Raw genomic sequence first — 23042 nt, forward strand, 5'->3', positions numbered from 1 at the left:
TGTGTTTGCGCTCTTTATTTACGTGACAACGCCGAATGTTTTCTCTGACATCGGAACAATTTGAAAAACGGGTTCCAGGGTACAATGTTTCGAAAATGTCCTGGTTTCTGTTGTCTCGTAAACAGGAAAAACTTGATTTTTCTTACAGGGAATCATAGGCTCATACGCCGTATGTCAGAAATCAATAGAAATTAATGCACACAGGCACAACAACATTACAGCAGCCAACAATTAAAAAAAAAAAAACACAGAAGAAGAAAAGGATGGTGGATAGTAGAGAACTGTTTTAGCTGCTGACTCTTGTGAAGTTGGACATCGTTATCGGTCTATAGGAAACCTTTATTCTTTGCCACCTCAAGCATTTATTACTTGTGGCAGTTTTTAGGCAGTACGCATGCAGATTTTGAGTTTCAAAGAACATAGCACCACCAGTGGCTCTGTGTGGGAATTACACTGTTTCCACGTTTCTACTGCCGTGTAAGCAGAGATTATAATTTGAACATTGTTGTGTGAACGTGTAAACAGAAACGGGAGAAAAAAACTGTGTTTTCAATGGATCGTCATGTGAACACGGCCTAAAAGGGACAGCGTGACACAATTAATCTGAAGGGATTGCCTAGCAACAAACCACAAATGACTGATCCATAGAAAATGCTGCAGCATCTAGATGCACTTTTTGATGACGAAATACAACAAGGCAAAGTGCAATATTTGCCAGATAAAAATCACAAATTTAAGTTAATAAAGTAATTAAAATTTAAGATATAGCACCATTAGAATATGTATTGGTGGGATGTTTAAGTCTGAATTATCATTCCTCCCAGTGATTATTTCGTAGATCAAATAAATTACCCCATACTTACAAATAAAAATAAGTCAGACTTTTGCAGAGCTCCTGGATATGACTGGATTTGGAATTAGAGATTGTGCTACCTCCAAAGAACAATAAATCTCATCTCTGGAAACCACATATTTCTGCATCCATTAACAGCTTATGCTTTAATTCTGGCTGGACATTTGGCCACTTGTCATGTCAGTAGTGGTACAGTTCCTTTAAATTGGTTGGTTTCTTGGCATGGCTCGGGCTTGTAAAGCATATCTCATTTATGAATATGGCTGACATCAAAGCCATTCCAGATCTTAATAGTAACCAGATTTATAAATAAATAAAAACATTACAATGAGTCTTTGGGATCACTGTCAGATTGGAAGACCAAACTGTGTAAAATTTGACACTGGCAGTATCTAGAGTAAAGATAGATCAACATCAACCATGGACCAAAATAGATAAATTCAAGCTTGACTGAGATTTGCAGCTGCACTCATGGCCAAACAAACTTCTTCTGAGGATGCGTTTTACAGTCAGGTGAGAGAAAGACTGATATTTCTGGCCACAGTAACAATAAGAAAATTTGAAGGACTGAATGTGAATTTTTTAAAAGCTAAGAGTATGGTACCAATTGTAAAGCATGGTGGTGATAGCACCATGCTGAGGGTCCTTTTCCCTGACGGTGGTGCCAGTGCATTGCAAAATGTCTGTGACCTCTGATCAAAAGCTAGATGATATTTAGGGCTGGACGATATTCAATAACAATATATATCGATCGATAGACGTATATCGATGATGTAAACAAAAGGGACAATAAAGAGTTCAAAAGTCTTCCTTCCTTTCCCAGTCTAGCCATGTAGATTAATATTACAGGTATCATATCCTTCTAACCAATCACAAACACAGACCCAAGAATGTATCGTCACTAAGCTCTGCCCCTTCAAAGAGTTCACCCTATTAACAATTTATAGAATCTTGGCTTGAAACCAACCAAATGAAAAGAGCTCCACCATTTTTTTCATGAGAACGGTCAAATATGCAGCCAGAATTAAACCAGAAGCGTCTTGACTGCTACTAAAGGAATGTGATTTCTCGCTATGGGAATTTAAACCGAATATAATTGAGAATCTGTACATATATTGGAGTCTGTATTTATATTTTGACCGTGTTTGGCTTAGAGAAAGTCTACAATAAATGCAAACCTTTGTGCCAAGCTATTGTTTTTATTTATTGCATTTTTTGTTGTATAACCAAAGCGATCCAAGTAAAAAAAAAAAAAAAAAAAAAAACCATCAAATGCATCATTATAACCCCAAAACACGACATTCACCCTGGAGATGAGTGCATATTGACTCTGGACTGGCACTGTATGTTTCCTCATTAACTGCCTTTCTCTGTAAGGTTCAAATCCAATTTATCCCTGCATTCCTAACCTCTTTCAAAATCATCCCCATGTGGCCTCTGGATCCAAAAACACATAGCATTGTTATTAAATTCACTTACAGCTAAACTCCACAATAAAGGAGAGCTTACGGAGCATGAATATTGGCAGCCACGTCATTCACTGCTGGCACTATCTATGAACAAAGACAAAGCGGCCCAATAACGGACAGTGACTAATGTCTGCGGAAGCACTAATGTGGTTCTTTTGGGGAAGAAATGAAGACATAAAAGACAGTAGCCATGCCGTGTCTGGCCCCGTTTCTGGCATCATTTACTGTTTAGTTATAATCTGGAAACAACATAGTTATGTTTTTTTTTTTCCTTCTGAAGGGAAAACAAGAATGTGTGGGAGATTTAAAGTCCAGTGGATTTAAAAGAACAGAAACTATTGTAGGCATGGCTTGTTCCAGAGCCCACAGAGAATTACTCACAAAGAGAAGGGCTGCTATGTTTTTGTTTTTTTGTTTTTAGTCCTTTTGGCGGTGAAGCTTTATTAGAAAGCACACCCTGGAAATGTAAAGTTACGATTTCAGCAAAGTTTTCTAAATAAACACGCACATACTTGTTGGGTTCAATTAGCAAAAGCTCAAATGAAGTGAACATCATTGCTCTGTATAAAATAATTGACATCGCAGTAATTCAAAAGCTTTTAAGTGCATCTCCTTACTTTCCAATGTTTTCCGGAAGACTCTGCAGTGTAATATCATTGATGGACAGACATGCTAGATGCTGAAGCTGCGCAAAGCTTTCAGGTAACCTGGGGGTGTGGGGGGGGGGGGGGGTGAACAAGAGAGAAAGACAGCAGAATTTTAGAAGCCAAATACATTTACAGACACAAACATTATTCAACATTGCAGATGATGACTATTAGATTAACATTTATCAGTCGATGGGTCATCCTGAACTTGCTTCAGTAACGTTGAGTGGCTTAGATACAACTAATACACGAGTAACACCGCTTCGGGTAAGAAGCCTTACACTAAATCCATTTTTTATTACTGTAGCGTCATTTAACACAGGAAAAAAGAAACAATAATAGAAGAATTCAACCTTTAACTATTTAGAAGGTGGGGAGGAGATCCCACATTAGGATAATATAGCAGTTTTTACAAAAATGCAGGTTACCACTAGTAATGGTACCTGAAAATATTCTTTTTAATAACTAGATTCCAAGAAATCTAAATAAATAATCCAAATGACCCCCCCCCCCCCTTTTCCCCGGGGTATGAAAATGACATGACACACAGGGTTCGCTTTGCCTCTCCTCAAGATAGGAAAGACAAGAGAACATGCCGTATAAGTTGGGCGGATTGGTTAGAAAATGAATGCATCAGTTTGCTTCTGCTGTTGTTCAGTAAGGATACCGTTACTAACTGCTTTGCTTTTTAAGAGCAACCGCAATCATCTACAATTTATAGCTGTTTAGATCGCTTTTTTTTTTAAATAATTATGCTAATACTTTTAGGAGTAGCTTTTCTGCACTGTACTTTTTGCTTGAGTTATGTTATTACTCAAGTATCGCTACTCTCAAGTAACATTTCTGCACTGCAAAAACAGATCTAAAAATAAGGGAAATGCTCTTAAAATTTGTGTTTTTGTAGATTTGAGCAGGTAAATAATATTATCTGCCAATGGAATGAGTATTTTGACCCCTAAAATAAGATAATTAGACATCCTGCACTTGAAATAAGATGATGGAGATGAGTTGTTCCTATTTTAAGTGCAAAAATCTTATTCCATTGGCAGATCATCTTATTTACCAGCTCAAACAAAGGACAAATGCACTCAATTTAAGAAATTATTACTTATTTTTGGTTCTGTTTTTGCAGTGTGGCTACTCTACCTGCTGTGAGTAACTTCACGAATAAAGAACAAACTTGTTTTAACCAAAATGCACCAACGACAAAAACCTAGAGTTTATGTTAAAGTGAAACTTCTTATTTGTACACAAGCCTTGTTGTTTTAAAGTTATTTTCTATCTGCTGAGCTCATTGAGCCATTTGGAAGTCGAATAAACGTACAGTAAACAGTAGATATTGTCATTGGACGTACTTTTCACTGTTCCAACATACTTAATATACTTTAACTGCTGCAAGTGTTGCTTTCAAGTTTAATGTTGAAAAATACTTAGAAAAGGGTTTCTTCTGCATTAATTAGTTGTTTTAATTATTTTATTCTTTGTATATTTTTCAGTTTTGTCTTTAAAATACTAGAATTTGCAAATAACCTTATATTTTTGTCTATCCGATTACATCATTCTTAGATATTAAATCATCAGCTGTTATGATTAGTTACTCGGTACCTGAGTAGCCTTCTTACTGAATACTTTTTTTTACTCTTACTTGAGTAATTTCTCGGCTGACTACTTTTTAATTTTACTTGAGTAAAAATATGTTGGAATAGAGCTAGTCTTACTTGAGTACAATTTTTGGCTACTCAACCCACCTCTGCTAACAACCATACAATGATTTGTACCCGCTTTGGGAACATTTTGTTCCTGCTTTGACAACACGTGATTTCAGGAAATCTGCTCATAGGCTCCTGTAACAAAATGTGATTTTTGTCACCACAATAACTACCTACCAGAAGGTGGTCATTAGGAGTTATTAACAGAAATTGGACATAAGATGTCAGAATATTTATGTTTATTTACTTCTCTAAATAATAAAAAAACTAAACTGATAAGAAAAATAAACAGATACATTAACCACAATCTAAGCAAAAAAATAATTTAATATTCCGTCATTTTCTGTTGGATCTAAAACATTTATTGTCCATGAGGACAAAACACAAGAAGAAGAAACACTGTCAAGAATAAGCAGGTCAGACCTCAAACAAACCTTGAATTTGTTATTCGCCAGTAGAATCCTATTAAGTTCTTATAATGAATTTCTTTCTACGCACTGAACCTGTTTTTATGTCCATTTAAGATGGACATGATTGACTTCACATCACAACGAACCCAGGGTTGAACCACAACTTGAACCACAGCTAGAAAACAAGCAGTGCACAAAGGGTTGAAATTGGGTTACTACTGCGGAAAAGGGCTGATGAGGTTTTAAATGTGTAAACTATTGAATTGCAATGACTTTCGCTTCCAGCCGCTGCAGCTTCCCAAACACAGCACTGTACAGGCATGTGGCGCTGCTCACGCCGAGGTGTAAATTGGACCTGATCGCAGCTAAAAACAGAAACCAATCTGCAGACTGTTAGAAGCTCAAACGTCTCCGACAGTAAACAGAACAGCAAAGGGAGTTAAAAGCTTTGAAAAAGGCAACAAAGCTTCATTATCTTAGAAAAAAAAAAAATCATTGAAACCGTCGTTAAATTGACTGAGCCCTAGAGTATTCTGGGAAAAATGTCTGTTAATTACCTCAGTAATGGATTTCCACTGAAATCTGCCACTTGGAGGGCTCTGCAGTACGAAATGCTCTCTGGGATTTCTTGAACATCTGATTGAAAGACAAAGCAAATGTTTACATTAGTCACATAATGTGTAAGATAATGGTGTAGTGAGGCTATACAGCGCTGTGTTCAAACAAGGGATGTGTGGAGTCAATTAAAAAAAAAAAATGCAAACATTTCTAAACGATTTAACACACGTCGAATTTAAAAATTAACCAAAGTCATGGGGTCAACGTGGGATACACCAGGGAGACGAGGCCTTTAAATGGACCTGCGTTGAAGATGGGCAACAATAGTCAGCACACACATTCACTCATTTCCTTGCGAGTCCACAGAACCGTCCTGGACATTTTTTTGGCCAAGCAAATACACATCATCATCCTTCCTTCCTTCCTTTTTTCATTCATAAAGCACACACAAACAAAACATCCATAACAAACAGAAACAGGCGGGGCTGCCGTTAACGCCTGAATAATGGACATACCTTTTACAAAGACGGAAAGACTTGAGGGAATAAGAGAAAATGCACTGAAGACCCTAAAATGGTCCTCTCAGGTCAGTCAGGTGGTCTAAGGGACACATCTGTGGGTCACAGACCCGAGCTGCCGCTGCAGCAGCGCTGCCTGACAAAGTGATGATCGCTGCAGTTCATTTAAGATTTCTAACTTTGCTCTAGATGTACACAGGGTTCTCCCATTAAATGTTTTACTCAACTCTCGTAATGCGGATGATTAAAAATTCACCAATTCTTAGCCATTTTGGACACAAAGACGTCACACATTCATCTCACCGTCTATTGAAGCTTTATTCTTATCCAGGATAGGATCATATTTACACCCAACGACGCCCATCACCCTAATTAGCCGGAAGAATCCCCACAGCATGGTTTTTATTCCACCCTCTGACATCTGGAAATACTCCCCGTGGCTGTATAATAAGTAAATACATCCATGATGCATGATGCAGGGAAAGATGCAGCAGATAAAGACCGAAAGGTGGGGAGAGACAGAAACAGATAAAGAGAGCGACAGGAAGATGGATAAATAAGAAAAACACGGAGACAGACAGATAAAAAAAATAGATAAAGTAACAACGAGAGATAAAACGCAGACGATAGAAAATGAGCAAAGAACATTTCCAGGACTTCTTTCTTCTTCGGGAATGTTCTGCCGTATCTCCTCCATGACCAAATTTCTCGATGAAACCCTGTAATGCAGGAGTTTCCAAACTTTTAGGTACATGTGCCAAAATTGTCAAGTCAAAGAAACTTAATTTTTTTTGTTACCTGCTCTACAAAATATGATAATTTTAATTAAATAAATTAGTCTGATTTTTTGTAGGAAATGAATGTGTAAATCATTGTAGATCTGAAATAAAAATAAAAAACGGGTTTTGCTCATTTGTTGAATTAAAAGATGATCATCCAGTTTGCAAACTATTTTGAATAATTAATTTGACTATTTAATTATCTATTCAACTTAATTTTATTTATATAGCGCCAATTCAAGAAACACGTCATCTCAAGGCACTTTCGAAAGTCAAATTCAATCAGATTATACAGATTGGTCAAAAATTTCCCATATAAGAGAACCGAGTAGATTGCATCAAAGTCCCCACAAGTAGCATTCACAGGGACAGTCGTCTGCATTGTCCATGGTTCTGCAGCAATCCCTCATACTGAACAAGCATGAAGCGACAGTGGAAAGAAAAACTCCCCTTTAACGGGAAGGAAAAACCTCCAGCAGATTTTACCTTCCCTCTTTAACAATGATAAACTTTACTCTGTTTGGTGTAGCAGTGTAAGAACAGTATTTGGGTCAGTTGTTCTTTGAAAACATTTGCTGTAATTAGCCAATTTTAATATTCTATTTAATTTTAATAAATTATAATAATTTTTATATATTCAATTTTTTAATATTAATTTTGAACTTAAAGATGATTTTAATGCACCAAAGTCTGCATTTGAGTAATCACATGGCATTGGGTAGATGTTACCAAATTAAAGAGAATGTCAAAAGTGTGTTTATAAAAAGATTAATACTTTGTGTTGTACTTTGCATTTTCAATTGCAGGAATTTAACTTTTCTGTAATAATTTTGCCCTAATTAAAAAACTGGAGCAAATCTATCTGGCGGAGTCAGGTAAGTAATGGATACCAAATACATGTATTATTCAAAAATAAAAATTTGCATCAAAAGTGAATGACTCGTTCACATTTGCCCAAATTGTTGCACTTTCGACCGCAGCGCTGCACTGACGGCCTCTCCTCCCCCTGCTAGCCGCTCGTCCAGCAGGGGGAGGAGGACACACAGAGTCACGTTAATTCACGGTGTGCCTAATAATCCACTGCACCTTATGGTCCAAAAAATACGGCAATACAACAGAATAACTGCTGACTGAATCATAAAGGATAATAACCCTTTTACCAAGTACGATCTTAACTTCTGTTTTGCTAACAGGGAAGTGAGACTTAAAGTATGGATTTCTCTAAACCAGGGCTGAATTGTCCCCTACTCGTTGGGTTTGCCCTCATAAAGGAAGTTAGTTAGGTTTGGCGTACTGTAATTAATCATTTGTTTTGCTCCTAACCAGAAATAAACCGGCCCCTCCAAAGACACGTTGACACAGTTTTGCAAAAGGGTATCAAGTGGGTTTTTCTTAGTATTGAGAGTTTGACATTTTTGTATCGTGACAGCCCTACACATAAAAAATGAAAACTTTTAGGGATTTTTTTGGGGGGATTTTATTTTGGAAGATTGTGCGTTGCATCCTCTTTTCTACAGCCATCGACCTTGTTGCTGCAATTAAAGCTGCAAGTCTGTATGAGTGAAGCAGCTCAGCAAATCTACATACTTCCTTTCCCTGTTCTTTGAAAAATTAACTCAGACTTAACCATTACTCCAGCCACAGATTCTTCTTTGAACCTGTTCCCGAACTTTGACTGGGACATTTAAAGACCTGAGTACGTCTGAAACCTCCAAGCAGACAGCCGTGTCTTGGTAGGTTTGCACTTGTTTCATACCTTTTGGATCATAAATTGAACAGTTCCCTGTGAAATACTGTTTTAAGAACCAAACTCTGCTTCAAATCTCCCCACAACTTGATCCCTGGCCTGTCTGCTGGGTTCCTGGGACTTGTAGGTGCTGTTTCTCACTTGGATTGAATTACTCACAGTTACGCTCTTCTCCCTCATTAGGTGACCTCTGATGACTGGATGGTTGGACTAGCTTTTACTTAGACTTATCAGAGCAATTAGCGTTAAATAGAAATGCACGTCACAGCTTTCAGAGTTTCCTTTGTGAGCATTTATAAAGCATGAATCTGTTTTTGTCTACTTCAACATGTGCAGTACGCTGGTCTGTCAGATTAAATCTTGTCAAAACACATCGAGGTGTGTAGCTTCAAGACGGAAAAAGGTGAAAGAGTTCAAGTATTCATTATTTTGCACATCAACATTTCACTGAAAGGTTTCTTTAAGCCGATCCCAAACCAATATATATTAAAAATGAAAACTATTTTTGAACTTAAACCCAGAAAATAATTTTAAAAAGCAGAAATGTGAGTTCTGTTGCCTCTCTGAGTGTGGTTCTTCACCCTAACTTCAACACAGACACGCAGCTTCGTGCTAATGGAAACCACTCTGTTTTCATGCTCCGCGGTTACATCAGCTTCACGAACGAGGAGTAAACCTGTCAAAGTTGATTCATTCGCTGATTTCTGCACTGTTGCTCAATGCAGAATGTTCAGGCAAAAAGAGAAAAAAAAAAAAAGCAGGGAAACACAGCTGTATGTGCAGATTATTCTAGTTTACTTTGGTAAACTAGAATAATCCGCACAGGGGGCTTGTTTCTTCTTACCGTTTCGAGAAAGATCCAGTTCGACCAGCTCCCTCAAGTTGCCGATTTCTGACGGAAGAACCGCGATTTCATTGTCGCTTATGGTGAGTTTCCGAAGTTTCAACAGCTGGAACAATGGCTGGAAAAAACAAACAGCATATTTTCAGTGAAACATTTCATGAGGAAGCCCGTTGTAAGCAGCACACTTCACTCTGGACATCATGGACCAATGATTACTGTTTATAACGGCAACGATAAATACGACAATACAAAGCACTATTAATTATAAGGCTTTTGATTTGATTGATTGATTTCACAAATAAAATTAACATTTCATGTTATCAAACAGAACAAATGAATGTTATAGGGGGGCATTGTTTTTATAGTTACCCCCCTTTTTATTTTGACGAAGAAAAAAAAACATGAGAATATAAAGTTTATCATCTATGAAAAGAAAGATAAATATATCTACTTAGATTCACAATCTATAATCCCTAGGTTAACACCGCTCCCTACATTTTAGGCAGCATATTAGATTAGATTACATTTTTAAATCTAAAAATGGATTTTGGATCCTTTGATTTCAGAGATGTCAGTATAAGGCTGTCCTGAAACCATTTCTGTACCACTTCATTCATGCTTCTCATTTAGAGAAAAAGAAGAAAGTCAGTAGAAACACAATATGAAGACTATTTTAAGGTGGAAAAAACACTAGAAAAAAAAGTCTCAGGCATCATACTGAACATCTGTATACTGTGTTTATCAAATTTTATTTTGGAAAATTGATTAAAAAGAGAGGTTTAAAGAGGGGTTTTTATGTCCAGTTCACTGGGGTCTTATTTTGTACAACTGCTGGATACAGTTTCCTTGTATTTAGATTGTTTTTGCTGCCTCACCAGATAGCGTCTACAGCTGAAATATTACAGCTACGCTTTCCTACTCTGCACTGAGGGAAGTCCGATACTTATTGTAATAAATCAGCTTCGTTTTGTGCATTAGAAAAAAATAAGGTCAGAAAATAGTTTTAATTAATGAAAATATATATATCCAGAATCAGAATTATTCAGTTTTTCCTCTTTTTTAAATTTTTTTTTATTTACTTTTTTAATCGTTTTTTATGTTTTTTTGCCACAACGGTAAGATTAAGAACACGAAGGCAAATGAGACATTCTGCGCCAGCAGGTCAACCAATAAGAAGCCAGATTTGTTTCTGTTCACTTCTTTCGGTGCATAAATACACAAACCAGCTGCATGTAATTTTCTGCACTTTTCTGAGTGAACGTTTAATTGATTTTAATTTGAATGCTTTTATGCATAAATGGTTTATTCTTGTATTTCCTACACTTTGTACTAGATTCTTCATCAAATAACTATTTGTTTTCCTTTTCTGTGCTACAATCCTAATGGAAGAAAGAGGAAAATCAATCAAATAAACAAAAAAAGATCAACAGAAAGGACCTGGGGACCTGAGGTCTGGCATCACAACAGCTTTTTCCCCTCATTGTTCGCATCAGATGCTACAAAGAAGTACGAGTTCTCCCTTTAAGCTTTTAATCCACGGCTTTTGAGCCTCCCGTTCAGTTTTCGTAAGTCTGAACAACCGAAGCAGAACCTGCTGATATAATTATCAGCTCAAGAGATACAGATCTGGCTTTAAAGGCCTGAATAATTTTTTTTTTGTTCTTTTTAAAGGTTGACAAGAACAGACAGAAACTGCCGTGCACGGCACTGCCGCAGGTAGCTAACAATACAGCTTTGGGTCGCCTTTATAGCTATATTGGCAGGAAATGAAGAACTTGTGAGCTTCCCCTTGGGGCTTTGTATTTTCTCAGCTTCGTAAGTATGAACCCACGAGGACCTGTCTGTGAAACCTGCTGTTTCATTTGCGGACCTTGCTCGTCCTTAAATTCGGCCTCATAGTTTGTAACACGTTCTGTGCTCCGCTCAGCTGTAAGTCTCTATTTTCTTTGAAAAAGCTTCCCTCGTTTCATGCACTAACTTGTTCTACTTTTACAACACCCTGAATGCTTTCTGGGGCGGGGAGGTGTGCGGATTTTTAAAAAGCTTCAGCTGAATGCTTCAGACCTGTAAAGATGAGCAGTTTTAGGAAGGAGGAAACTAGACAGCTGTTCCCCTTTTGGTTCGCTATCGCCAGGCTGGCACGCAGTTAGGCTTCAACACCCGATGCGTTGAATAATAATAAGGCCTGCTACATGTTGCTGCACACTGCCAGTCAGCTGGGTGGGGGAAAAAAAGGCTCCTTCACTTTCCAATTACAGAATTTGTGATATATTTCCCTGGTGGTAAAAAAAAAAAGAAAAAAGAAAAGAAAAGAAAAAAAAACACAGAGCCGAGGCGAGAACACTAAATAAAATATCGGTGCTCAGAAACCCAAGCTATGAGCGGCACGTGTGTTAAGCAGGCCTACCACAGCAGAAAGCTCGACTGATTATTATCAGGCCAATATCAAGTAGGCCAGAGTGATATAGCTTAAAGATAAAATCTCAGATTTTATTAAACCAAATCCCTTCCTCTCGTTTTATGACAAAAAATTACACAAATTATTTTGAAAAACTTGTTTTTTTTTTTCAATCATCTTAGGGAGTTGACCTGAATTCAAAGTGCAACTAAACACAAGCTGTGAGACATGCTTGTAAGACAAAGACGGCCGGCCCTGCCGTTGAAAACGATGACAAAACGACATGTTTGCTGCCAGTGGTTCTACACAACGAGCCAGTTTTGAGTATACCTCTAAGGGCAGGCCTTGTGTCACTTCAAACTAACTTTAAAAATTAAGCAAAAATCAATCTTAAAACAAGATTAAAGTGGCTCCTCTTTAAAGTATTTCAACAACATATTTTCTTATATATTCAACATTTTATGCTCTTACCAAAACTATTTCCCCTTTCGGGCCTGATACGTTGCAAAGTTTCATGCAAGTCCAGCAGAGTGTATTGGCAAAAAATAAATAAATGAATTCATTAATTATAAAAAAAACTTGATTTTCCAAAAAATTAAATCTTCATAGTCTGCAAATTTTAATTACTCAATGAAACAGATTTGTTGCCTAGCCCTACTATAAAGTTGTCAGACGAGCGCTAAGCTACAAAAAAAACTGAATGATTAAAATGAATAATACTTTGCTCAATAACTGCTACATAATTTAAGAGTTTATTCTTTATCTTTGCATATGGCCATGTATCAAAGGAATACGTTGATGTTATAATACGACTGTAATAACCAATAAATGATTCTAGCAACAGGAGGAATAATTGATGCTTTTCTGTGGTAAATCAAAGCCAACAGCTCATGTTGTATTTGGTGTGAATACTGTGATATTAAGAAATTGTGGTAATTTTTCCCTTAAGGTTTTCGTGCCAGCTTGTGTCTGATTCTCAGCAACTTAATCATTGCTCTAAATGCCTAACTTTTTTAACACTGACGCCTCACAGCTGAACCTGGAAACTTTATCCATAGAAGAGAGCTAAAAGGTCAAGCTAAAGTCACCAGGAGAAACGATCTTGGTGTCAACCACCTCTAAACGTCTGCCACTGGGATTCTTCAAGAGGTCTGAACCAGATTCAGATCCAGAAATGATCACGTGGGCAACAATAAATGAAGCCAGGAGTCCAAAAGTCAAACTTCGCCCCGCAGCGGAACGCGTTCCAGCATCTTAAGACAGTTTAAGCAGCCTCTAATCCATCATTTCATCGCGCAAACAAACCTGTACGCCATGTTTGATCAGGCGTTTAGGCTCTAACTGCTTTAATTTCACTTTTCTGTCTCCTTAAAAACAAATGCCCCAAACCGGTTCTTCTGACGACAAGGGACGCGCTGGTGTTTGTCTCCCGTTACTGAAACCCGTTCCAGACCACTGAACCAGATTATGACGGATAAATTAGATCCATAGGATCTAATTCCATAGATCCATAGGACCGCTTCAGAAAACAGATAAAACACGCCACCAGCAGCGGTTCTTTCTCTACGGGGGCTGAGAACGATAACGGGGAATAACAAAGAGCCGTGCTTGACGGGCCTCTCCGCTCTTATCAGCTGTTGGCTTGAAAAGCAGCGTCAGGCTTTATGAGGCCAGTCAGCAAACCTGTTCTTCCCGTTGGTGTCACCAGCACCCCGCCCCGAACGATCACCCGTGAACGACAGAGACAGAAAAAAAACAAAAACAGGCCCGGTCAAGAAGACGCAACTTTGTCTAAAGATCTCCAGACGCCGCCTGAATCATCCTTTTTCGCCCGTGTGTGTGTGTGTGTGTGTGTGTGTTTGGTAAAGAGCGCGAGCAGACGCGTCATTTCCATAAAGATCGGGCCCCTTGATTTCATTTCTGTGACAAAAACAAAACAAGACAGACATTTAAACTGAGAGACCTCGCAGTTTGACGTTTTGTCGACTAAACAAACATTTCGCTGTGTTAGTGCGCAGAGATCCTGAGCGCGCCCGGGGCTTTGCGGCCCTTCTTCCTGCGGATCACGCCAGATCCAGCCTGTCACTTTGACCTCCGGCGTCCTGCTCTCTGCACTGGCAGCAGCTCTGTCTTTACCGCTTCATACAGGCCATAAACCCCCACAGCTTCCTGTTGAAGAACCGGATGTTGTTCTACTCTAATCTCACCGGCACCGTCTGCGTACGTCCACAGAGTTTCAGCTAGAGATGGCCACAGCTGATTTCCCAGAACTCAGAGAAAAGCAAATAGGATATGAACATTAGCGAAAAAAAGAAGTAATTTCTTACATTTTATATTTGCATGGTTTAAACAAATAAAATAACTATTGATACTAATGACTCTTGAAATTAAAACCCAAGTAAGTTGCTAAGAACTTCTTCAGATTCTTTTTCAGACTTGTTAGCTGGTATTTCAACTCATGACTATCAAACCGAAACCAGATATTTACATACACTCGATATAAAAAGACACAAACCTTTTTTTCTTCACTGTCTGACATTATTTAAGATACAAATATTTCAGGTTTCATGTCAGTTAGGGTTACCAAAAGCGTTTCTATTTGCCAGGACATCGGGATTAGAACTGGGGGACCTCCACGAGCTTATCTGTACAATTATCTGCCAGTATCACCCCCCCACTGGTGTCCAGTCAGCATACCGTTCACCGGTCAGACGGGCTCTGTGACTCAAGAAATGGACATGATTTAGTGTGAAGCTTGAGTATCGACCTAACATCTAGCCTTGTGAAGAAGCTGGCTGAAGCCGGTACCCACTTGGGCTGAAAGGCCGCTCAGCGAAGAAGAAGAAATGACCAAAGGAGCACACAAAAAAAAGGATAAAGACCATAACTTTTGAAGGCGTGTCCTGCAGTCTGATGAAACTAGAAATAAACTATTTGGCTGTAATGTCTACCGGTACAGTTCGAGGAAAACAGGGGAAGTCTGCGAGCGTCATCCAATCCCATCCACGGGGCCCGAGCGTCATCCAATCCCATCCACGGGGCCCGAAAGTGTCAGCGTCATGCTGTGGCGGCGTCTTGCTGTCCGAGCGACTGGTGCGCTTTGCTAAACAGATAGCATCTCGGAGAAAGAACCACTGTACGGAAATCCTGAAGCGACATCAGATCGTCACACTTTACATTTCTGCGCTCAATCTAAAGACGGCGTCGTCAGAGTCCCGATGGTTGAGAAGATCGGAAGTCCAACCATTGCGTTATTTTACAACGATCAAATCTTCTGGTGAAGAATTAACCTAATTGGTTAAGAAAAATGGTCTAAAAGATTTTTTTCAACTTCTCCAAGCCAACATAGTTGAATTTGTTCTATTAAATTCAGCCATTAATAAAATATACAACATGATCCATCAAACCTTTGCACTGAAAATGGTGGATTCTTGGGTGTAAACGTGCATCAGTTTGTCACGGTTTTTAAAGCTGGGAGCCATAACAGCTTTGTAGCTGGGATAAAGACACCCCTCGGCCTTATGGGTGTCACCTGAGCTGAAAAAGGAGGAAACTGTCTTCATTTTTAAGCTTAGTTAAACTGGAAACCAGCTCATAGATCTTAGATGCCAGTCCGCTGATGCTCATTCAGGGGTTGTCTACTTCCCAGCTGACAGAGGTTTACCGGTCACCTTCTACAACAACTACTACTTCCTCAGAAGAACAAGTTAGCGCTTGCCACGCTGCTCCGCCTCGTCCACGCCAATAACAACACATAAAGCAACAAAGGCCAATCAAAGAAAAGAGGGCCAACTGAACACTACAAACCCGCAGGTTCACGTCTCCTCGGCTTCCTCTTTGCAAAACTATTGAGGCCAGCCGCTCCAGCTGAACCTGCCCAGTCTTGTTACATTGCAAGCACGCCTTTTGCGCCATCAAAACTCCCGGTGCATGTTTTCATCTGCCCGCTGGTAGGAATGATTGACTGGGAGCACGCTGCTGTGTCACGGCAGCCCTCGCACCGCCGCTGATACAATAATCGAGTTAGTGGCACGACGACCACACCGCCGCGGAGGGAAAACAGGACGAGGCCGCAGCTTCTTGACGTGAACCCGCACGGGTCCGGCCAGCAAGCCCTGAAGACTTTGGTTACATTCCAGAGAGAACGATAAAACTTTATCTCGTTGACATGGAAATAATCCAAGCCCCGATCCCTGAGGATGCTTTGAATATTTGCAAACTGAGTTTCGAAGTGACTAAATTGTCTAGGAGTCACGTGAGTGCTTCCTGTCGCGGTCGGAGCGCACCTGCTGAGCACAAACAAACTGCTCGCCCTCTGCCGAGCGTCCACCCCAACAGAGCTGGGCGTCTCTCCCCTGTTATTGGTCTCATGGCCCTAGATTGTCACCATTCAGGTCAGCGGATCACTAAGACCTCAGCAGAAAACACAACCAACCGCCCGAACGAGACGACAAAAACACAAAACGTCTTTCGCTTTCTGTTCCAATACCTGTTGCTGGTGTGTGTTCAGTGAGCAGAGAGCTAACAATCCGGGCCCCAGCCGTGAAGGGGTCTCTGAAAAGCGATCAGAGAGAATCCGACCGCGAGGAGACAGGAGCCGAACAGACGAGGTTTCCTACAGCTTTAGATATCCCAGAGAAGTTTAAGAAAACAAACGCAGCGACACAAAAAAAAAAAACAGGAAAGTAGGGAAAAACAACGGAAACAAACACTGACTTGAAGCCCTTGTTTCTAAAACCTTGATGCACGTATGAGCAGACTTGTGTAACCCAACGTTTCAAAAAAGAAAAAAGAAAAAAACTCTTTCCCCAAGTTGTCGGCAGTCCCTGTTTGTGGTTTCTGCAAAACTAAAATAGAATCCCTGTGACTGAGAACTATCTTTATGCAGTTTGGAAAGTGTGCGCCTGTGGACAATTATTCCCTCCCGGTGTCAGGGTAGTGAAGAAAATGTGCATTTACTGCGCTGTTTCCTTAAATTTACTTTTCTTTATCTTTATCTTTATTTCTTCTGAGGACCTAATGAGACGAGACGGAAAGGACATCAAGTTGACAGTTTGATAAAACCTGATCCTTTCATAAAGGCAGGAGACGTTAGAGCTGAGGCAGTGTTTCTGTCAGTTTATATTACTGATTAAATGTTATTTATACAAGCAGCTTGAACTCTGTAACATAAATTTTACTGAAACAATTATACGAGGGCTTTAATATTTTATTTTTAACCATTCATCTGCTAAACTATCAAACAATGAACAAGCAAGAAAACTTGTTATTCACATGGGTATGAAATGCTCCGTGTTAAATGAAAGTGGGAATGGACAAAATGTGGCAACGTAAAGGTAAAAAATGCCGACAGACCAGTTTCAACCATTTCAGATTTTGCTAAAATGACGGGTGATATTTCAACACCCCGTGGGAAGCAAAAGAGAAATCAGAACTAATCAACAAAATGTGATGTCATTTCCTAGATTTTCATCCATAACCATTAGTCGCATGCCACCTTGTCCCATGAATGCCACGCCCCACTGTTAAACAGCAACTAGACATGGGTCAGTATTAGGGCTGGGCCTTTATCGGATTGTTTTATCGTTAATCGTAAAAAAAAAAAAAAAAAAAATATCTCATCATGATCAGCGCTTGGATTTATCCTGACAACGACATGTTCTAGCGTCTAGCGGTGTCTGAAAACCCCCAAAACTAGAAGTATTGTCAGGATTGTTATTTTTCCTTTTTTCTTCCCTCTTGGTTTATGAAGAGCAACAATAATTAGTAATAAATTAAAAAATATAAATAAATGCAGTTACTGTGTGTATTTTGGTAATAAAACCGCCCTGATGAAACATAGTTAAAATTTTGTTTCAATATACCTCACGTTTTTTTTTACGTTTCTTTAAGGACAGTGTTAGTGCTCGTTGGGCAATAATTGACATGCAGTCACAGCCACTCAGTTGCCTGAAATAGACTGCAAGACGCTGTAAATAGTCTTTTATCATCACTTTTTTTTCGTTATCACAACTTTACCACAATACATCATGATAAAATTTAAAGTCCACAACGCCCAACCCGGGTTACTGTAAGAGTCTCTCAGTACGATAACCTTGGGAAAAATTAGCATTGTTTTACAGTATTTACAGAAAAATGTAAAACAAATACGTAACTTTAATTTATAGTAGTTTTAATACAGCGCTACCTTAACGAGAGGGAGGCTTGGGGCTAAATCACTTTACATGACCTGACCACCTTTCTTTTTTTTCTTTTTTTTACAGCCACAACTACATAATATTAGGTGCGTTATTGTTATTATTAATATTATTATTTGTTGTTTGCAATTTGTAAAACACAAGTCACAGATTTGTCACAGAATCACCTAGGGGCCTTCACTGAACCAGCTGACAGGCAGTGAGCAGGGCGGACGATTCAAACAGCCCTGGTCAATGAAACGCTTTACAGATTTTTAATTTGCAGGAACAATGGTGAAGGTTTTTTTTTGTTTTTTGTTTTTTTGCTTTTTTGGTTTTGGGGGCAGGGTGTTGAACAGACAACCAGTCCCTTTAACGAGTTCCAGTACATTCTTCATTCTTGACACAAAAAAAAAAAAAAAAAACCCTACAGAGGTGTTTGCTTGAATTGTGCAACCAGAACAATGTCAAGCTTATAAAAAAAATGACAGTGACAGTTGTTGTATTGTGACTTTTAAATGCATCCGGGTTCTCTTCTTCTTCTTTTTTTTTTTTTTTTTTTTTGGAGGTCAAACAATCTGTTTTATGCATCCGGTCGTGGCTTTGTGTCACACAACCCTCCTCAATTAAGATAATGGCTTAGATAAATACTTCTTATCCGCGTAGATCAGACAGGAAGTCCGCGCTCTGCAGTCAGGTGGTACGGCTGACATCTGGGACGCTCCTAGAGACAAAAAATGTTGGCCTCTCCCTGCCTCATACTTTCAGTGAACCTGCGGCGGGGTGGACGACTCTGATCTCGTCTAATTAACGTCCCCGCCGAGGTCTCGCGGGATCACCCCTTCCGCGCAGACAGTGGACACAGACAGACCTCTCAGGACCGCCGGGTCGCGTTGGTTTCTGATCAATACTAAACACACGCCGCACGCCCCGAGCAGCCATTTAAAGCCGCCCCCCCCCCCCCCCCCCCCCCCCTCCCTGCCTACCTTGGGCAAGTCTCGGAGTTGGTTGGCATCCAGCAGCAGCTCCTCCAAACTCCGTCCGTAGCGGTAAACCTCGTCGGGGATGTAGAGCAGAGAGCAGTGGCGCTTATCGATCGTCTCGACGTGACGGCGGCACCGCCACAGGGGGATGCAGTGAAACATCGCGGGGAGGACAGAGGAGGGGTGGTGGTGGGGGGGGAGAGGAGAGGATAAATCCCGGATCCGTGCGATAAATAAACTGCGGGGAGGAAAAAGGGGGAGGAAGAGGAGAGAGAGAGAGAGAGAAGGGGGGGATGCAACAGTTTGCTGCAGCGGGACAGTCCTCAGGCGCGACTCACACGCGAAGTAGACGCCGAAACTCCGTCGCTGGCTCGCTTTGTAGTCGCTAGTTTGGCACCTGTGGTTCTTTCTCAATTCGACCTCCGCCGCTTTGGAGGTAAAGCGGAGAAAAAAAAACGCAATGATAATAATTAAAAAAAACTACTTTCGGCGTAAAAACAGCGCGCTACATGTCCGCGGAGCAGGGAGCGGCATTCTGCGACTATGTTGTGCGGTTCTTGTTTGTTTTTTTTTTTTCTTTCTTCTTGTTGTTGTTGTTGTTGCCGTTTTGTCCCGGAGTTAATTTCCTCTCCCGTCCAGTTTGTGACCCGGAACATTCACTCCCTCATTCCTATCCTGCGTCATCGCTCGGTGCTGCTGCTCCTCCCCCTCCCGGTCCCTCCTCTGGAGAGTCCCGTCCCGCACAGTCAGGAGCGCCATGATGGCCCACAGGCTGAGAGAGGGCGGCCCGTTCAGTCCCCGGTGTTAAAGTCACCGCCAGATGTTTTTACCCTCCATATTATTACTGGTTATTGGGTTTTTTTTTATTACTTTTTATTTATGCATGTATCTTTGATATAAATATACAATTTTATGTACTCCCACGCCATGACATAATGGCTACATTCTCTAAAGCCTCTGACCTAACTAATAAAATAACTAAACAAACATGGATATGTGTTTAACTGCAGTGTCTCATTTCACTTTGTCACAAAATGTCTTCCTTAGATTTTATTTTATCTATTTGTCGTTTATACATATTTACTTTCTAAAGTATCTATTAAAAATTCTTGCATTGCTTCCATGACTATTTTCATAGAGCAATTAAGATTTTTTAAGATGTCTTTTATTTCTTAGAAACTAATTATTAAAACACGTTGCTTTGAGTACATTAAGGATACATTTAGTGGTTTTCCACTGATATCGGAAACCCCCTTAAAGGCGGAGATCATGGCGGGACCCAGACATGGAAAAGCAAAAATAGAAACTGACTGGATTATGTTTCTTCAGCTCTTTCATCCGCAACAAAATTGATTCCTTAATTAAGAAGGCTAAAGCTGAATTTTGTTAATCAGAAACCACCAAAAATCTAAATGATCCCAATATGGTGTGAGGTCAACCCCCCTGGTGCTACGTTGTCTAGTTGACTGCTCAATTTTTGGGTCAAAGATTCTGTAAACCTGGCTGAGACATGTGCAACATTAAGTTATTATATTAAACTATTCATTACCTCAAGGTGCTTGTTTGATTCCTCTAACAGCGATTAAAAACTGTTTTAAAGTAGGAACCTACTGTTTTAAGATGTCTCCTGGTAGATTGTGCTTTCCATTTTAAACCTGTGAGTAGACCTATGTCTAAAGTCCATAGTGCACCAAAAAAGTTGGACTCCAAAAAAATAATAATAATCAGCAGGTACTGATAGTTTAGATCAACGTCTTCTAAAGTTGGCTGCTGACTTAAATACTGAGCCTTTAACATGCATTTTGAATCTAAGCCTCAACACAAACTAGAAAATCTGCATTTGTCCTTCCACTGCTAAGAGGAGGCAAACCCTCAACGGTGAATAATTACAGGTCTATCTCAAAATGATGCATCTTGGCAAAAGTATCTGAAAAATGTGTGAGCAAATAAAGGAATTTTTTTAGTCAAACAAAATCATAGACATTAGTCAGGTTTTAGGAAGCAGGATATCAATGCTACCCTAAAAGTATTAATGTGTTTGAGGAATTGGATTCAATAAAGTTTTGTGTTGCTCTGTTTTTTGACCTATCCAAGGCATTTGAAACTGTGGACCATAGTTTCTCCGTAATTATTATTATTATTATTATTTTATTTTTTTAATAGCATCTCCACACAAGCTGTGTGTTGGTTTGCAGATTACTTAAGTAGGACACGTTATGTTCAGATGGCTGGAGTTAGTTCCACCTTTCTTGAGATTAAAATAGGTGTACTTCAAAGTTCAGTCATAGGACCAGTCCAGTTCATCTACAATATTAATCTATGTGCAAGTTTCAAATGTCTCCTATCATCTTTATGTGGATGATTCTGTAATTTACTGCTGTTCACAACTTAATCGCACAGGCATATGAATTTCTACAGACCGCCTTTGATGCAGTGCATCAGGTGCAACCTTCAGGTCTTAAATCCTTAAAAAACCCAAAATAATGCTTTTTGCAAATGTATCTATTTCTTCAGAAAAGGGGACATACAACACTTTTCAGTTCTTTTTCACTTTGAAATCATTTAGTTGTGGTTTATATAAAGTGGACCTGCAATGCTTTGGTCTGAATTCCTCGTTATTTTTTCATAACGGCCCCCTTTGGCCCCTGTTCTGAGGCGTGTCTGAGTGCAACTCATTTTGGTGCCGCCTCTTTAAATGAAAATGAGGCATTTCACACCCCACCCCCGATGGGGAATAGAAAAAACTGAACGGATTGAAGAACATGACCCAAACAGAATATAAATATATGCACAAATCACCTAGACAGACTAAATGTGAATTTTCTGCACTCCTAGAAACTCCAAGCACAGAACAAAATGTATTTAAGGGCTAAACGGGTGGAGTTTGCATGATACAGCTCCTTTAATTAAAACTGCCCAAGGTAAATTCTCAAGCTAATCACCAGTTACAAGAACCTGGGATTGATTATTAATGCAGAGCTTTCTTTTAAAGTTCATCTTAAACATTCGATCTCCAAAGTCAGAGTGAAGCTCAGTTTCTTTTACTTAAACAAGTCATGGTTTTCCCTCAGAGCTCGTAAGCCACTTTTCTACCAATACATATTGATGGCGTTGTGTATAAGTGTGCTTTTACCATCTGCCTACAGCCCTTGACACCAGTGTACCACTGTGCTCTGAGATTTATCACTGGTTGTAGCCGCCTCGCCCGCCACTCTGAACTATATGCTAATGCTGGCAGGCTTTCCTTGAATGTAAGGCGATACACACGGTGGATGACTCTGGTTTACAAGTATCTTATTGCCTTGGGTCCTACTTATTTATACACCTTTCTTCGGAGAACTGAAAGCCATTACGCCTTACGATCAAATGACATTTCATATTTCTCCGCTCTTCGTGTTTGAACCGAAACATTGAAGAAAGGTTTCAGTTTTTCTGCCCCCTCTGACTGGAAACACCTCCGATCTGAACTGGAACCGTCAGAACTGGTTTAACTGAAACTCTTCTGCCAGAACTGAAGAAACCAGCAACGGAAATATTTCAAACAGTCCATGTGTTTTGAATCTTAAATTGTTGGTTTTAAATTCTATTATTTATACCGTAAGAATAACTCCTGCTTTTTATTTGTTAAATTGCTCCCTCTTTATGCATTTTAATGTTTTTATTTTCTTTTTTTTCACTTGTCCTCTATGACATGTGCTGCTGCCTTTCTTGGCCAGGTCACCCTGATGAAAAAGGTCATGATCTCAATGGGTTTTGATTTGGTTAAATAAGGATTTGGAAAGATTTTAGAAAAATTTTCTCACTTCTTCTATACCTTTAATTTAGAAATGTTCATTTTATTAATTTTCACAATACGTTTGCTTTTAATCTTCCTCTATAGTGTTCTACTGGTGTAATTTTTAGCAACAGACATGGCAAGATACATTTTTTCGCCTTCATCTACAGAACGGG

At 39.5% G+C, this 23042-nt stretch overlaps 1 protein-coding gene across 1 annotated transcript in view; it reads right to left on the reverse strand.

Annotated features, from left to right (window-relative positions):
- Positions 1–19802, reverse strand: part of lrrc1 (leucine rich repeat containing 1) — a 40189-nt gene extending 20387 nt beyond the window's left edge. Inside the window, exons 1-4 of the mRNA XM_036126404.1 lie at positions 19095–19802; positions 9535–9652; positions 5646–5724; positions 2940–3029 (exon numbers count right to left, since the gene is read on the reverse strand). Of these exons, the coding sequence (XP_035982297.1) occupies positions 2940–3029; positions 5646–5724; positions 9535–9652; positions 19095–19253 (446 nt within the window). The 5' untranslated portion in view covers positions 19254–19802. The remainder of the gene's footprint in view (positions 1–2939; positions 3030–5645; positions 5725–9534; positions 9653–19094) is intronic.
- Positions 19803–23042: the final 3240 nt, after the last annotated feature.

This window comes from Fundulus heteroclitus, chromosome 22 (genome assembly GCF_011125445.2).
Source record: "Fundulus heteroclitus isolate FHET01 chromosome 22, MU-UCD_Fhet_4.1, whole genome shotgun sequence".
Classification (NCBI taxonomy): domain Eukaryota; kingdom Metazoa; phylum Chordata; class Actinopteri; order Cyprinodontiformes; family Fundulidae; genus Fundulus; species Fundulus heteroclitus.